Here is an 18,820-nt window from a genome sequence, read left to right on the forward strand (position 1 = left end):
AAAGGTTTTCAGTAGTCCAAAAACAAAAAACAAGAAAACTAACAGGTGTCTACTACACTTAGAAGGGAGTAGACAAGGTTGACTTCCAAGTTTTTCCACCAGACGGATGGTGGTATTTGATAGAAAATGCAGACAGATATGTTGAAAGGTTAACTAAACCTATTGTGGTGATCATTTCCCAATACATACAAATATCGAATAGTTACATTGTACACCTGAAACTAACATGTTATATGTCAGTTACACCTCAATTAAAAAAAAAGAAAGAAAGAAAAAGAAAATGCAGAGGTAGAAGCAGTTTGAGCTTCTCCTCACATGGTTACCAAAAATACAGGGTTGCTCTGGGAGAGTTGTTTTTAAAACGTTGAATTTAAGGTGTTTGGAGGACATTCGAATGAGGTCATCTCTTGGAAACAATGAGTCAGAAGCATAGCAGAAAGACAAACGTTTAAAATATAAATTTTAAAATATAAAATTGATTAGTGTTCGGGTGCACCAGGGTGTGCCGTGGAAAACCCACAATTCCTAAATGGGGAAGTTCTTCAGCAAAAGATCGGTAACCTGTGTTGCCTACTTTATTAATCTCCATACAATATCAAGCCCCCCAGAAGCTACACTTCCTTCCAGGCATTTCTGGCCTTTCCGTGCCGGGCTTGGACTTGGGGGTCGCCTGGGCAGAACCTACTGGGCCTCCGGGACCCTGAGAGCGACCCGTGGACTACAATTCCCGGCGTGCCCCGCGAGGGCGCGGGGACGTGGCGGTGGGCGGGGTCGGGAACAGCCACCCCCGCGAGCGGTCGGGCGGGGAGATCGGGCGGCGCCGAGCTGAGGTGGCGAGACAAGAGCTCCCGGATGTGGAGAAGCTGGGGAGAAGGCGTGGGAGGAAGATGGACTCGGTGGAGAAGGGGGCAGCCACCTCCGTCTCCAACCCGCGGGGGCGGCCCTCCCGGGGTCGGCCGCCAAAGCTGCAGCGCAACTCCCGCGGCGGCCAGGGCCGAGGTGTGGAGAAGCCCCCGCACCTGGCGGCCCTAATCCTGGCCCGCGGCGGCAGCAAGGGCATCCCCCTGAAGAACATTAAGCACCTGGCGGGGGTCCCGCTCATTGGCTGGGTCCTGCGTGCGGCCCTGGACTCGGGGGTCTTCCAGAGGTGCGCATGTGCGAGAGTGGGCGGTGCGGCCTGGGCGGGGGTCGTGAGGGGGAGCGGGGCCGCCGGAGGGGCAGGGGCTCCGGGGGGCAATCGCCCCCGGAAGGGGTGTGCAAGATCCGGGGTGTCTGGGCCCCGGCTGGCAGCCGGGGGAGGAGGGGCTCCAGCTTCTTCCTTGTACCGTAGCTGCTAATAGCCATGAACTTGGGACCGTTCCTGTCTCCGCCCTTGAGAATAACATCCGTAAAGGGGGAGATTTCCTCTTCTCTACCGTCTGCGCTGCCCGGGTTGACGTCGCAGGGTAAAGGAAAGGAGTCCACCCTTGTGAAACGTCTGCGATAATCTGTGAACTCCTTTAGGCAGTGGCCGTTGGCTTTCCCCTGTTGCCCGGCGTCTGACACCCACCTGGTGCTGAACGATTAAGGAGGCATCGGGTTCATGAATGGAGTGGGCTGTCAAGGCTTTTCTCATTTCAAGTTCAGCTTGGAGATCCTTTCCTGACCTTTGGAAAATACTCTAAGCTATCTGCCTGTGAGTCAGCACAATCTAGAAAGCTCCCCACATTTGTATCTAGGTGCGAGAGAGTGGAAAACCGCACCGCTGGACTGTTTGATGAAATGCTTATAAATGGTTTGATCATACCTTTGGAACCTCGTTTGTCCTAAGGACAGTTTTAATTGTGCATCATTTAGAGACATGGCCATATGCCGTATTGGTCGGGAGTTACAAGCTTATGTCGTTCATAAAAGAAGGGAGGTAGAATTCTGTGTCAAGAATGCATTTACACATGGTAATTTCAACCTAATTATGCTTGAATTTGTTACCGTGGAAAGTAAATTATTTTCACCTTTTGATGTTTGGGTTTTGGTTTTTAAAGAGATGGCTGGTTTTGGAGCATATTAATTACCTACATTAATATATGGATAAATGATTTTCATTTAACTGTTCTTGTTTACAAAGGAGGTACCAAAAAAGTATAAATTTACTAATTTTCTTAATGTTTTAATCTAAAGGAAGTCCTGGGTGGTGCAAGGTAAATAAGAGCTGGCGCACAGAATATAACAGTAATGTAACAGGAAGTGTGCAAAGGAGTGATAAAGAAAGACTGGGGGAATTGGTTCAGTTCAGTAAACACTGAGCCCTAATTTCTGCCATACACATCCAAGGGAACAGCAAGATGTGTGTGACATGGTTCTTTCCGTGTTAAGCTCACAGACTTTTGGACATTTTTACCTCCTTACAAAGGGTACACACTGGGAAAACAAAAGGACCGAGAGAAGGTGCATCCAGTTAGTAGTGATGTAGTAAAATCCTATTTTTGTAACATAAACTAGAGAGGAAAATCACATTCATAATAGATTGAGAACAGAACCCATTTACAACTCCAGTTGCGTATGTCAAGAAACCCCTTTCAAACTGGCTAAACAAAAAAAGGTAGGGCTTGTTTGAGATACAGATTCAAGGGCAAAAATGATTCATTCATTCAGCAAACATTTATTGACTACCTACTATGTGACAGGCACTGTTATGTGTCCTTAACCAAGGGTTATAGCAGTAGGGTCCATCCCTAGGCTGGTGGAGCTTGCATTATAATAGGGAGAAGACAGTTAATATATAAACAGTGTATACTGTATCAGGTGATAATACATATTTTTAAGAAAAGGAAAGTAAGGGGATAGTGCACTTGGTCACCATAATCCTCTATTTCTTGGTTCCTCTAGATAGGCTCTCCCTTTATGGTATGGGGGTAGTTTTGCTGAGAACTGCAAAACTTTCCACACATAACAAACAACTCCATCCAAACCTCTGTGTTCAACCAAACTCTGTCATGGTTTCTAGCAGCTTAAGGCCTTGTTCTTAGGATGATCCCAGCCCCCGAAAATGCGTGCTCAATGCTGCCGGGAGAATTTACCTGTGTTCTGGCAGATAGCCCCTGATGCCCTCTTAAAACAGTTAATTTAGAAAGCTTGCAGTTATACATCCCTCTCTGCCCTTTGAGTTCTAATCTACCACCCAAAAGGGGTAGATTTGAATTTAATTGACTTATTCTGAAGCTGCAGTCAGTTCGGAGCAGTCTTCCTGCTTCTCCCCTTCTGCCTCCTTTAACAAATATGTACCCTATGAAGGAATTGGGGAAGACTGTAGCTTGCCTGATTTGTGTTTTTCACGCCTGGAGATTATTCTGTTCAAAATCATTTTGACTTAATTGAGTTTCTGGCCTGCTTAGAATCAAAGCTAACGACACTTTCAAGGTTGCTAACTTCGCACACTAACTTGAAGAGTTAACAGTCAAGAAAAATGCTGAGATAATATTTTCATTTAGTAAAAAGCTATATTGTTTGAGCTGAGTTTTTAAGAGCTTGGTTTCAACAGTGGTTGAGTGCTGTGTAAGTGAATCTCAGAGTAAATTGATTTTTTAAAATGTTGCCTAACGTGAAAAATAAACATAAGTTTTGGTTTCATTTCTAGGGTGTGGATTTATGATTAATGAAAGGCCATGCTATGTTGTCCTTGAAATGGCAGTTTATGATTTGAAGTTTCTGTCGTAGGGATCGTGGTTGATACTCCTGTTCATCCTGTTAGATGTGGTATGACTTCATCTGAGGCTAAAGCCATTGGCGTTGAACTTGGACATTTACTTTATACTTGATTTAAAATTTTATTAGCCCTGTTTGTTCATTTGCTCATTCTTTCTCTTTTGCCCTCCCTCATCTGATGCCCCTAAACCAAGGGAGAATGATTGACTGACTTAGTCCTTCTAATAAATGATGATCATTGTATTTTAAGTGTACCTATAAGATGCTATTTTCATATTCATGATGCCATTGCCTTACATAATACATACAAATTAGACATTTGGACCTTTGAAGGTCTAAACTTCAGTTTTCCTTGCAACAAACTCTGTGTGAGGATTAAATGAGACTGTGTAGCTGTTCCTTTATTACCATTGCTATTTTATTATTTTCAATAGCTAACACTTATTAAACGTTTATTCTGTATTGTGGTTTATGTTGAATTCTCATAACAATCATATTAGGTAATTACTACTATTATTACCTCCGTTTTACTGACAATTGAGGCTTAGGGAGATTTGACCTAGAGTCATATAGCTAGCTTGTGGTAGAGCCGGGATTTGAAGCCCTTCCTTCAGAGCCCATGCTCTTAACCATCTACTGTTTCATTCATTCAACAAACTGAGCACCTGTTATGTAGCAGGCACTATAAAAATACCTTGTAAAAAGTAAAGCATTGTAGAAAGGTTAGTTATTGCTTCCTGACCTCTCGCTGTCTCTACCAGTCGGCTGAGAGTTTCTCAAGAAAATGGATTATATATCCCGGTGTCCAGAGTAGGGCCTAAAACAGAATAGGCAGTCAGGAATCATTTCATGAATGAAGGAATGAATGAATAATAAAAGGGAGGAAAGAAGAAACACAGGCAAACCTCTTCCCAACCTCTATTATTTCTTATTTACTGTTTAGCATTTCCAAAAGATCACTGAATCCTGAGGTGTTGGATATTTATTACAGTAAAGATCAGGCTAATAAAGTAAATGGCTTCAGTAATTTATTTCAATTAGTAATGGAAAACAGATGTCAAAAGACTCATCTCTTTCTTTTACTGTTTACTTTTTACTGTGTTACTATCACCACCCTCCTTTTATCCTCTGTTTAAAAAATTCACTACATTTTTGTTGATACTTCACTTTGTTGTATAACTTTGTGACATTTTCCAGTGAAAAACTTATCCCAAAATTATTTCAGATTTTGAGATGGAGGAAAATGAGGGCTCCTATGTTCTGCCGTACGCAGAATGGCATGAGTAGATATGACACACTTGACTCCTAGCCAATGGCTCATCTTGTTTACTAGGTTTTCTCTGAAAAAAAAAATTGGGGGCACTATGGGGGTTTATTGACTTTATCTCTAAATTAAATCATCTGCCAATAGTAAAGGCAATAAATGAAATTAAATTCATAAATGAAAGCCAGAGATGTTAGAAATTTTTCTTTAGTTTCTCTCTTTTCACTCTTGACAATTGAGCATAGACGTTTGAAACATGCAGGTTCTCATTCATTCAGTAGATATTGAATGAAAAGGGTAAAAGAAATACAGTTGACCCTTGAACAATGTGGGGTCAGGGGTGTTGACTCCCCTCCCCACCCTGGGCAGTCAAAACTCCCAGATTAGCTTTTGATCCACCAAAACTTAACTACTAATAAGCCTACTGTTGACTAAAGCCTTACCAGTAACATAAACACATTATGTTTTTGTTTGTTTGTTTTTAATTATTTAATTATTTATTTGTTTATGGCTGTGTTGGGTCTTCGTTTCTGTGCGAGGGCTTTTCTTTCTAGTTGCGGCAAGTGGGGGCCACTCTTCATCGCGGTGCGTGGGCCTGTCACTATTGTGGCCTCTCTTGTTGCGGAGCACAGGCTCCAGATGTGCAGGCTCAGTAGTTGTGGCTCACGGGCCTAGTTGCTCCGCGGCATGTGGGATCCTCCCAGACCAGGGCTCGAACCCGTGTCCCCTGCATTGGCAGGCAGACTCTCAACCACTGCGCCACCAAGGAAGCCCCTAAACACATTATGTTTTTAAAATTTAATTGATTTTTTTAATTGAAGGAAAGATTCTTTAAATTCTGTAGTGCTTTACAATTTTCAGAAGTTTCACACATGATTTTATGTAATCCCATAATAACCCTTTTTTTTCCCCTACCCCTAATTGGCCCTCCCCCTTTCCCTCTCCCCACGGGTAACCGTGAGTTTTCTATATCTGAAACACATTATGTTTTATTTAGTTTTATGTTTTATTTTATGTTTTATTTATTTTTTATTATTGATTAACACATTTGATAATATATATGTATTTTATAGTATATTACAATAAAGTAAGCTAGAGAAAAGAAAATCATAAGACAAAATACATTTACAGTACTGCACTATATCAATATCATAAGTTTACTTTGTTTACAAGGTGAATCACCTGTCAGTATCAATATTGTCTTATATGATACAAAACACTGTAGATGTTACACATATTACTAACACTGAACATCAAAAATGAAAAGATAATGTGAAAAAGAAATTCATATTTATTTACAGGTATAATGATTCAGGCATTGGTAACAAAGAAGCAACAGTATGATTGCTTTATGGTAGCCGATTGTAATCAGTATGATTGCTTCACGGTAGCCTAGCCTATACACTAATGAATGAATCATTATAAAATTTTTATGGCATACAGTATTACAGTCATATTCATAATACAGTGTCAGAAACATTGTTCCATTTTTTAAAAAAACCACTTACCTGTGATGATGGGCAGAGTTAAAAAACAGAAAAGTAAAACATTATTAACTTTATATTAAATATCACTCATGTCTGTGTAAGGATAGACTATTATCTACATATGTTGTATGTGTTCATGGCATACCTTTTTTTTTTTTTGCGTTTTTGTGGTATTATACTTAGTCATCTTGGCTGGTTTAATCACATCGTTGTTGTTTATTTTTTGGCCATGCCTCACAGCATGTGTGATCTTAGTTCCCCAACCAGGGATCGAACCCACACCCCCTGCATTGGAAGCACGGAGTCGTAACCACTGGACCGCGAGGGAAGTCCCACCTAACTTTTTCTTATTTTTTCCAATATTACTAGGCTACACAGTTGGCAATTTTTTTCAAATTGTAGCAGACCTTCTAAAATTTTTCCAGTGCATATATTGAAAAACATTCACACAGTTCAAACCAGTGCTGTTCAAGGGTCAACTGTATATGCATATACCAAAGAAGTCATTCAGATTTCTTTGTGTAATGTCACTATAAAAACATTGTGGCTAGAGTAATACTCACATCTTCTGTTTCTAGCAGTGGGGATTTGTAAAGGTCAAGGAAACAATTCAGTACAGACTAGTACACACCCCCAAAATAATGTTTTATATTTTACTCTTAGTTGTCGTCTTATAAAGTCCAAATGGTCAGCTCTGTAAGCTATGGTTAATAGAGCTGTTCAACTAAGCTCTCCTGAGCCAATCAAGTCATGTTCTCCACATCTTTAATTGTTATCGGTGGCTTTACCCACTTGATTCTGTGTTCAGATATTTATGTACCCATTGTTAGTTGGCAAAAAAAAAAAAAAAAAAGAGTTGGCTTGTCTGATTGTTTTGGGCATTTAATCTCTACTAAGCTTGAAACTCTTTCAGTGTTGTGGTTTGGCTAAGCCAAATCCATTTTTTTCTTAGCAAGTATATTAAATACACAATATTTTGGATTTTGATGGGGAATGAGAAGCAGTATCTTCTTTATTTCCTTTAGATTTGAACTTCTAGTGTTACTAGTGTCTTTAATATACCAGTAGCTTTAAAAATACCAATTATCATTTTTTTCTAATTTTATAAAACTATATCTAGGGCTATGTAAATAATATGTATATAAATAATATGTTATATATAATATAAATATATATGTAAATATAAATATTACATCTAGGACCACATTTTTGATTCAGACATTTTAAAATGTGGTTTACATAGAAAATACTTTATTTTTCTTTAAATTTCATATTACTTTCTATCTGTAACATTATTTTGCTGGTACAAAAACTATTCTAACATTATGTAAGCTGTATTTTTGGGGTTGCAGAGCTCCTTTTTATCTTTAATGATTTTTTTTTTAGTGATTTGGCTTTTTATTTTTTTATTTTTTAATATCTGTACAGTGTTTGGGTTTCAACAGACCATGATGAAATTGAGAATGTGGCCAAACAATTTGGTGCACAAGTTCATCGAAGAAGTTCTGAAGCTTCAAAAGACAGTTCTACCTCACTAGATGCCATCATAGAATTTCTTAATTATCACAATGGTATGAGTTTGACTAATAGTTTATTCAAAAATTTTACATAATTTCCAACTTGCCTATCATTTCACAAGACTTGTTTTAACATTTGAATTTAGATCTTAGTATTACTTGCTTGCAAAGAACTTTATTTTGATGTTCTTTTCATTTGTTTTGTCTTTTTAAGAGGTTGACATTGTAGGAAATATTCAAGCTACTTCTCCGTGTTTACATCCTACTGATCTTCAGAAAGTTGCAGAAATGATTCGAGAAGAAGGATATGATTCTGTTTTCTCTGTTGTGAGACGCCATCAGTTTCGATGGGGTGAAATTCAGAAAGGAGGTAATCTGTTGTATCAATCTTTATTTTAGCTCATTTTATGGAGAATTAATTTTTCATATGTAAATATTCTTTAGGAGTGGGGAGAGTAAAAAGGGAGCAGTAAAATAGAACATGGGATTCTTAACTCTAGTAGGTAATAACATAATGTGTTCTAAATCTTGTGATTATTGAGGCAAAACAATGAGACCAAATTAATTCTCTACCAAATTACTTTTTACAAAGGATTATTTTAACCCTCTATTTGTATTTTGAGGAAGACGTGTCATTTTTCTAGAGCAAATACTTTTATGTTGTTCTAGACTTGTTTGATAAACTCCCTATAAATCATAGAATTGTGGGACTAGAAATCTTCTACCAAAAAGTTTTGGAGAACCTCAAGAATGAATTTGTGGAATTGCTTCCCAAAATTTGTAACTTCTTGTGCAAAAAGAGTTCCATAATGTTTAGCTACAGCCTGATTTCTAGCCAGATAAAGTAGCAAAATCTGTAATAAAGAATAGAATCACCAACAAATAGGTAAATGTAACATACGTGAAGAAAGGCAGTGTGATTACTCTTCAGTGCCCTGACATTTGTTGAATGTAGGAAAGCTGGCCCATTTGTCTCTAACCTATGTTTGACTTAAAGGAGAGGGGAAGATGCAGTGAAAATGGAGAAGGTCCACAAAAGAGCAATTAAGATAAGAAGATAAAGTTATAGACAGAAAATGATGATTTTTCAGCCTCTAAATATGAATGCTATCAAAATCAATGTAGTATATCAATGACTACATTTATTGATTTCATTCAGTAAGCATTTATTGTCTTCTCTGTAGCAAGTTCTATGTTAAGTTTTATATATATAATATTTTGAACTTATTCACTAAATATCAGAAATAAGATATAGGAAGGATTAAAGCTTGAAAAACACATTTTTGAACAAATCAAGGAAGCCCAGTGTTAAACTGAATATTGAGCTTTATATGATACATGATTAAGTTAAAAAAGTTCAATAAGTATCTATACACATCCACAAACACAAATTTGGCAAAAATTTAGTGGAAAGCCAAGGGAATTCCTATATACCAATACTGAAGGCTTCATTTATTATATCATGTTATAATCATTAATGTTGGTATTGCTCAGCTTTCATTATTACCAACAATAATAATAAGTAAACATAATTTATTTATTGTTATGTATATTTTATATTAGTATTTTTTTTAACTACTGGTAAGAATGTATCATACATTATATAAGCAGTTCTATCAATATGAAAGTTTCAATAATTTAATGGGGAAGTATTCATTTTTCTGTAATAATTCCATGAAAGTAATTTCTCAACCACATTAGATAAATAACACATACATTGTATTTCTATAGAAGCACATAGTGAGCAGTAGATTTACAGGGCTCAAATATTGAATTATGGGTACTGTATAACAAATTCAGTTCTTTTGAAACTATTTTAAGGTTGCCTGTATGTCCTCCCAAAGCATCATATTTGTATAAATAGCTTAAAACTTTAATTACTCAGAATTTCTCTATAAGATACTTTATTTTTCTCTTATTATTGTTATTGAAAAACAAAGATAAATCATCAGAATTATTAGAGGTTTTGTTTCTTTAAAAAATCTTTTAAATTGTTTATTTAGATACAGAAATATTCTACCTTCTGAGTTCATTTTTATTTGCTTTTTAAAAAAATTACTGAATGAACATTTTCAGTGTTGAAAGCACCTGGGACTTACTGTAGCTTTTTGCTTTTAGTTCGTGAAATGACTGAGCCTCTGAATTTGAATCCAGCTAAACGACCTCGTCGACAAGACTGGGATGGAGAATTATATGAAAATGGCTCGTTTTATTTTGCTAAAAGACATTTGATAGAGATGGGTTACTTACAGGTTTGTGCCCTCATTTTGCAAAAACCTTTCAAACCCTTTTATCTATATACTTTGAGTTCTAAGAAAGAAGTATGGCACGTAAAGGAAAGTATTAACCCCTAGGGGAAAAGCAGTAACTGACAAGATTTATCATCTGAGGCATTTATCCTGCACACTTACCCCAAAATGATCTTTGGGGTTCATTCAGTGAGTATGGGAAGGATTCTGCTACAATTGTAACATTAAGATAAGAAATGAAACAAGTATTGAATGTTCTATATGTGTCCTGGTATTCATATTATTTCATTCAAAACTCTGTTTTTAATCCATAGTTGTATTACTGTCAAGTTGTGGTTGTACAGTTGAATAACCTTTATTACTTTGAAAAGAGACAAAAAAACACAACAGTATAGTAGAGGTGAAAGAGCACCAACCTGGACATCAGGAAAACCGGAATATATTGTAGTAAAATCTCTATCTATAACTATTTAACCTTGAATATATCATTTTATCTGTTTGAGTCTTAATGCTCTCATTTTACAATAAGGGAGTTGGATGTCTCTCTCATCTTTAGAGCCTGTGTGGTTACATCATATACTATTTGTTCATTTTGGTTATAGCTATTCTTTATTCAGCACTTACTATGGACCCAGGACTATATGAAATACTACATAGGTTATCTTATGTAACGGAATAAAATGGATGTTCCTAGTTCTGTTTCAGAGGAGGAAACGGCAGCTCTGAAAAATGAAGCAATTGGCTCAAAGCAAAAACAAGTTGTAAATGGCACTGTTAGGATTTGGATTCAAGTCCTTATGTTACTCAAAAAATAGCATTTAAGAACCCCTGAACTCCACTCTTTATAGTAAAAATTCTAATGTGACTCATTCTCTAAGGGGAAGGAATTTTTCCAATCTTCTGGTCAGTAGGCAAACTGTAGGCTGGCTGTTCAGTTAAGTTTGAGTATTCAGGAAAATTAGATTTGACATCTACAGATACCACCCTCCATAAGCTCTTTGCTAAGGGGAACTGTGATTTGACCCTTTCCTAAAGTGCGGAGAAAAATAGCTTTCTCCTTGTAACAAGATTTGTAAAGAGACTGACAATTCTGAAAAATGAAAATTTCTAGTGATTGATATTGACCTTCAAATGATTACAATCAGGAAAGGCCTCACTCCTCTTGCGCCATACCCCAGGATCATGACACTGTTCCTACCTTTGCCCACGTATGACCCAGACAATTATTGTCCACTCCCATCTGTGGCTCAGGGATCTAAGACAATTCTGTACCGTAGATACTACAGTTCCTTTTCCTCCCCAATCTTACCCCTATTGCAAATAGGAACAGAAGTTCCAAAAACATTTATACTACTGCTTTTGGATGATGATGGGAGAGACTACCAGAACAAAGGGGATACAATTAGGGATTCCCAGAAAATTCCTTGTGGTCAGAATACTGGAGGATGCGTATTATTTCTACTGTGTTTCAATCTTAAAAATCTATTTAAAGAAAGATGGGAACTTGCACTGTGTAGATAGAATTTGGAAAATGTCAAGGTTATTTGTTTTATGTGGTTTGAATATATGGAAAACAATAAGCTCTCCCCTCCAAAAAAAATTATTTGTTGTATGTCTGGTATTACTGCTTATTCATTTTTCTTAGTACTGTAGAAGTGGATTCATTGTTCTGTATTGTAATAAACTTTTTGATACGTGTGAATGCATGTTGACAACAGTCCTCATGGCACCTGTGCTATCTTTAGGGTGGGAAAATGGCGTACTACGAGATGCGAGCCGAGCACAGTGTGGACATAGATGTGGACATTGACTGGCCTATTGCAGAACAAAGAGTATTAAGGTAAAAACAAGATTGTATAGCCTTTGCACTACACCATAATGAATGATTTTTAGTAGATACATTTAAATTCACTTGTGGACAACTGATTTTTGATCCTCCAATCTTAGGATCTTTTGTAATTATTTTGCTTATGTGAGGAAGACATATACATAAAATATGCCTATAGATGGCTTATTCAATAACTTGAGAAGCACATAATCTGGTTAGACCACACTTAAAATCCTTGCATTGTAAGTTGAAGTGTATATGTGAGGTTACTTGGAAAGGTAATGTTTGAGTAATTAAATGGAAACGGGTTATCAAGTTTACTGGTGTTAGCTAGATGAGAGGGAGTGATTAGTGTCACACTTGGATTCAAAAGTCTATTTTGGTTTCTTTTAGATTTGGCTATTTTGGCAAAGAGAAGCTGAAGGAGATAAAACTTTTCGTTTGCAATATTGATGGATGTCTAACCAATGGCCACATTTATGTATCAGGAGACCAAAAAGAAATAATATCTTATGATGTAAAAGATGCTATTGGGATAAGTTTATTAAAGAAAAGTGGTATTGAGGTATGTGCCCCCTGAACATAGCAATGCTTTTTAAGATTGTGATTTAAGGTCAAGGAACATGTGAGGGAAATAAGAGATATACATTTTTAGTATTATCAATTAAAATATCTGAAATTTGGCTTTCACATGCCTAGAAAATTGTGCTGTTTACTTCTGGATGAGTAGAATTAGTAATTTGTCTATCAATAAATAATATTTCTTATTTATTTAATGAGTATGGTAGTAGGTGCTATCTAGTATTTCCGATAGGATCTTGCAACCCGAAAGATTTCACAGAAAATAGGTGTCAGCATTTGGAAAAAAGCAAATCTCAGGTGGATTTTTTAAATGTAGCTTATTCTTATGATTGAAAATTTTAATTCAAAATAACAATACTTATGTGTATTTTCAAAAATGAAGTTTAAGATGATTTCTTAGAATTCACTAGAAATCTTAAATACGTGTTTCTGAGCAGCATGAGAGACAAGTTAGACTTTCCTCTGAATAAACTGAATTATTGGAGAATCTTAGATTGTTATCAGACAATGTATATTTTATTTTTTACCTGTAGATAGACTCCTTTCCACTGTAGAAAACAGTCTTTCGCCTTTATTGGACTACTAGCAATCAAATGTGTTAAAGCTTCATCATTTTAAAATAAATTAGTTGATTTTACTTAATTAGTCCTTCAGACTACTCACTTGTGATTTGTATTATTTAAAAGGTGTTATTTTATTATGAGAGATTTCTGTTTTCTCATTTTGCCCTTTGTTTTTTGTTTCTTAAGGTGAGGTTAATCTCAGAAAGGGCCTGTTCAAAGCAGACTCTCGCTTCCTTAAAACTGGATTGCAAAATGGAAGTCAGTGTACCAGACAAGCTTGCAGTTGTAGATGAATGGAGAAAAGAAATGGGCCTGTGCTGGAAAGAAGTGGCATATCTTGGTTGGTATCCTTCTATTCAGCCATAATAATGGATTAAAGATGTCTGATATATAGGAAGTACATTCTGAATATTTTTTGCTATTATTAAAATGTACATAGATTTGACTCCCCAGATTCCATTTCCAGGAAAGAAATGGGACAAATATGCCAATAATGGAGGGATAAAAAGAACCCACCTAAATATCCTGCACAAATATATTTATGCAATCATTAAAAACAATGCTGTAATATGTATTCCTTGACATGGTCACATGTCATAAGTTTTTCACTTTAGCATTAAGCAAGTATATTTATCAGGTGTCTCCTCTATGCATACTTGGAACTGGTTGCTGGGACTTATTGCTTACAGAGTTTACAGTCTAATGATGTCAACATTTTTGAATATCAGTAATGAAAAGTTATTAAAATACATAATAACTATAAACGTGTATGAGATAAATATTTACAAGGACAATATGGGCCTCAAAAGAAGAAGCACAGGGATGCTTTGGGAGCACGTGATCTGGGGACTTCAGGAATAGCCTTTGAATCACATGTGAAGATTCAGTGGAGAAAAATACTATAGAACCTTTGATAGAAAATGATCCAATTTTTGTAAGAAGAAAACAATTTTAATGGAACATATAACAAATCCCAGCTGTACTTATTATTACCTGTGCAACCTTAAGCAGCTTCTCTAAGCCTTAGTTTTCCTATTTATAGTATAAACACAAATCAAACTTCATAAGGCTATTGGGAAAGAAATTGAAGATAATATAAGATTCCTTAAAATAGTGTATGCATTTAGTAATAAGTGTATATCATTTATATAAGTAAAACTGTAAAATATATATGCCAAAGTGTAGTGATTATCCATAAATAATGATAATTAGGCTAATTTTGATTTTTTTTGCCTTCGTTTATTTTTTTAAAAAGTTTCTACCAAGAATATGCATTACTTATATCACATAAGGAAAAAACTATAAAAAGTAGAGGTTAGAAAAGCAAGAAAATAGAGAATAAACTCCAAATTTTTATTTTAAAAATCAGAGCAGTATTTTGTATCAGCCACATAAATGTATAAAAGTGTATTCCTTTAAAATGTTGACACTATTTTTTTCTTCCAATTTTATTGAGATATAACTGACTTACAGAACTGTATAAGTTTAAGGTCTACAGCACAGTGATTTAACTTACATACATCATGCAGTGATTATCACAGTAAATTTAGTGAATATCCATCATCTCATATAGATACATATGAGATAATAAAAATATGTTTTCCCTGCGATGAGAACTCTTAGGATTAATCTCTTAACATACTGCTTTAATGAGTATAGCTTTTGAAAACAGGGAACATGATTCCTTCAGCTCTGTTCTTCTTTCTCAAGATTGTTTTGGCTACTTGGGGTCTTTTGTTTCCATACAAATTTTAGATTTATTCTAGTTCTGTGAAAAATGCCTTTGGTATTTTGGTAGGGATTGCATTGACTCTGCAGATTGCCTTTGGTGTAGTTATGATCATTTTAACAACATTAATTCTTCTAATCCATGAGCACAGTATATCTTTCCATCTGTTTGTGTCATCTTCAGTTTCTTTTGCCAGTGTCTTAAAGAGTTTTCTGAGTACAGGTCTTTTACCTCCTTAGATTTATTCCTAGGTATTTTATTCTTTTTGATGAAATAGTAAATGGGATTGTTTTCTTAATTTCTCATTCTGAGAGTTCATTATTAGTATGTATAGAAACGCAATAGACTTCTATGTATTAATTTTGTATCCTGCAACTTTACTGAATTCATTTATTAGTTCTAATAAACACTTTTATAAATAAAATTTAATAAAGTTTAGTCTCAGGGGTGGGTTATACAAAGAAATACTTTAATTTTTATCATCTTTCATTGAAAACAATTCAAATTTCAATACATTTAATAATAAAAGAAAAATTTCAGTAGATAAATGTAGAACAGATTTAAAACAAACACTCTTAACCAACATTTATTACTAGTATTTGGTCTATATTATAGTAATAGTTATATGCAGAATGGTGAATGTTAGATCCTGGGAGCTTCTGAAATTCATCCTACCAAAAAAAAATAAAATAAAATAAGAGGGGGAGGTGGAGAAACTGATAAGCAAGGCAGGGAGAGAAAGGATGCAGTTATGTCAGTGTGATGGTAATTTTTCAACAAGCAGCATACAAATCAGAGAGAACTGTTAGAGACTTAAGATGTATAGCAACAAAATGCAGTATGTGGACCTTTTTTGGTTTCTGATTCAAATGAATCAACTATAAAAAGACAATTTTGAGACAGCTGAGGATATTTGAGCATGTACTAGGTTATTAGATGATATTAAGGAATTAGTGTTGATTTTGTTGGTTGGGTGATATTGTGTCAGTTTCTTAAAAATATATGTTATTATAGACAGATGGCAAAGAGTTTATGGGTAAAGTATGTCGTCTGGGAATTCCTTCTTCTCCCTTTCCTCCAAAAAACTTGAGGGCAGGGAATGGACAAAAATATTGATAAATAATGCAAAACATTAATAATTACTTTACATAAATTTGGGATTCTTGCATGTTTGAAATTTTCCTTAATAAAAAGTTTAAATAATTATAGTTTATATTAGATTTCTAGTAATTGTAATATGCATGGCAAGCAGAAAGTACACTCCATTCTCCTCTAATTGATAAGCGTTTATTATGAATTACTTAGGATAAACCCTAGACCTTAAGTATTTATTATACTTGGAAATACTTTTATTTTTGTTCCATCTAATCTGTAGTATTCTAATATACAGTGTCTGAAGTTGCCAGAATTACTTACTGATTGCTGTTTGCATTATTTAGGAAGAAAATTCCTTCTCTCTTTAAATATTCAACCAGTGTTTCTTTAACTTGATAGGAAATGAAGTGTCTGATGAGGAGTGCTTGAAGAAAGTGGGCCTCAGTGGCGTTCCTGCTGATGCCTGTGCCGCTGCCCGGAAGGCTGTTGGATATATTTGCAAAAGCAATGGTGGCCGTGGTGCCCTCCGAGAGTTTGCAGAGCACGTTTTCCTACTAATGGAAAAGGTTATTAATTCATGCCAAAAATAGAAATTAGTGTTATGTTGGAAAAGAAAGTATACAGCCTTCTTCAGCCACTTTACTTTTATTTTTGATTAAGTACAATTCCATGCTGTAATGTTAACAGAGAGTGTGATTGGATTTGTGATATATCTTAATATCTTTTAAAGCAGAGTCTTCTCAAACTGTCACTCCAAAACCTTCTATGAAATAACTGTGCTGTACTTTTCTCTTTATGCAGGATCATTATTTAGAGATTGATTACAGTCTCTCTCAGATTTTTAGTAAATGCAAGTAAGAGCACCATCAAAATTGACTTTGTATTTTACCCTGTAAAATTGTGTGTTTGTGTGCTTTTAATGATGCTGAAACTTTATTTATTTTGGGACAGTTTGTCTGGTAAGACATGCCCTTCTATTAATTAATAAAATTACATTTCACAAACTTGATGCAAACTGTCTTGTTGCTGTAGAAGAGATGTACCGAACATTGCCTGATTTCAACACTGACCACGCGGTCAGCGTGAGAAACAAGCCACTAAATACCAGCTGTGGAGCATCCTCTTCTACTCCATATATGGATACATGCAGCACATTAATACAAATACAGATGTCTGAAGAAATTCATGTATTGTGAAGGTTGTATATTGGTTTGTAGTAAATCGTTTGCAGTTACCTCGGAGATCATGGTAATTTTGTGTACTAAATTTGGGTATTATCACAATTTTACAACCAGCACAAATCTCTCTCCTACCTGGTTAGATTCCAAGAATGGGACATTAGCTCATAAATGTGGATGCTTACCTAATAAAAACACTAACCATTTCCTGTGGAACATTTTCATCTATTTCCACTATAAAAAGAGTTCATGTAAAACTCTAGCAAGAAGCAAGCCATTCACGCCGTGCTATATAGGAAGCTGTTTTCCAGTCAAGACTGGGTGGATCTGTACAGTTCAGAGTCTGCCCCTATAGGCCAGACATAAGTTGGAAGAAAAAAGGATCACCTTCTACCTTAATTTCCTTTTCATCTTGTCCTGGTTTTACTCCCATCTTTCTTGCTTTTCCACTGCTAACTCTATGTTCTCCCATCCCCTTAAATTTACACATTCCCAAAGGTTCTAAACGCAGCTCTTGTTCTTCCCGAAGACCACATCTCTATTCAGTATTTCAGCTCTAACCTCCATGCGGATGACTCCAAAATCTAATGACTCCAAAATCTAATCTCTGTTGTGAGATCTGGTTGCATTTCAAGTTCTTTGTATTATAGGCCAGACTCCTGTACCTCATCTCTCAAATGTCTGATTTTATCATTGGGACATCACAGCCTTCCTCAGTTTTTCCTTTTCATTTCTAGTCAGACACTAAATCTTGAGCTTGACACTACTAGCCCAGTGTCCCTTCAGTTTATCTAATACTATTGCTAGATTAATTATGTATTTGCTGTTATCCTTTACAAAATCTGTAGTGACTCCATGCTGACCACAGAATGTAATCAAACATTTCCCAGTCTAAATGTACTCTGGACACAATACTTCCAGCTTCGGTTCCTACTGATTCTTGTGCGGTTCTCCACCCCAATCAAGCTAGTCTGTGTAATTCTCCAACCATGACTCTATTAGCCTATTCTCAAGTCTTATATTTAATCAGCACATGAGTCACTCATTCCTAACAAACGTCCTGACAAAATACCTCCCGTAATTACCGTGCATAAGTATAGATTATACTGGAGTCCTTGTTTCATTCCCCTCACCCAAAACAAAATACAAAGAGACAGTTCAGACCGCCTTGTGACTCCTAGTTCCTGTGTGCCCAATAGTAGGGAAACAGCCAAGAAAATATATGTTCAGCTCTGACATGTAAAGAACTTAGAAGTTGCCAACCCCTTCCTTACAAGACAAACTGGCCAAAATCAATGACAATCACATCCAGAGATATAGCACCTGATATTGGTTTGCCTAGAGCAAAACCTGCTGGATGCCATAAACTGACGGGAACATTTAGTAATTTTGCAAATTGCCAGCAGTTGTGTGGAACTAATGTGAGCGTGAGAAACTCCTAGAAACTGCAGTCATGGGAGGTGGGAGTGGGACACACTTTCCCTCCAGAAATGCCAGCAGGTTATCACAGAACGGGTCTGAGGATTCAAGAAAAATCCCCTTATGGTCCTGATAGGAGAAACCCTATCTCCCTAAGAAAGGACTACTCCAGTAGGAAGGACATCTCCCCAGAGGACAATACAGAAGACTTGCCCCAACAGGGAGAAG

The 18,820-nt window shown here is 36.1% G+C and overlaps 1 protein-coding gene across 1 annotated transcript; it reads left to right on the forward strand.

Moving 5' to 3' along the window:
• The first annotated feature begins 779 nt into the window (after positions 1–779).
• Positions 780–17,004, forward strand: CMAS (cytidine monophosphate N-acetylneuraminic acid synthetase). Its single transcript, XM_036866761.1, has 8 exons — positions 780–1,147; positions 7,861–8,003; positions 8,164–8,319; positions 10,068–10,201; positions 11,944–12,038; positions 12,420–12,591; positions 13,358–13,511; positions 16,395–17,004. The coding sequence occupies exons 1-8, from the start codon at positions 888–890 to the stop codon at positions 16,583–16,585; spliced, it is 1,305 nt and encodes a 434-aa protein (XP_036722656.1). The 5' UTR covers positions 780–887; the 3' UTR covers positions 16,586–17,004.
• Positions 17,005–18,820: the final 1,816 nt, after the last annotated feature.

The sequence above is a fragment of the Balaenoptera musculus genome, chromosome 10 (assembly GCF_009873245.2).
Source record: "Balaenoptera musculus isolate JJ_BM4_2016_0621 chromosome 10, mBalMus1.pri.v3, whole genome shotgun sequence".
Classification (NCBI taxonomy): domain Eukaryota; kingdom Metazoa; phylum Chordata; class Mammalia; order Artiodactyla; family Balaenopteridae; genus Balaenoptera; species Balaenoptera musculus.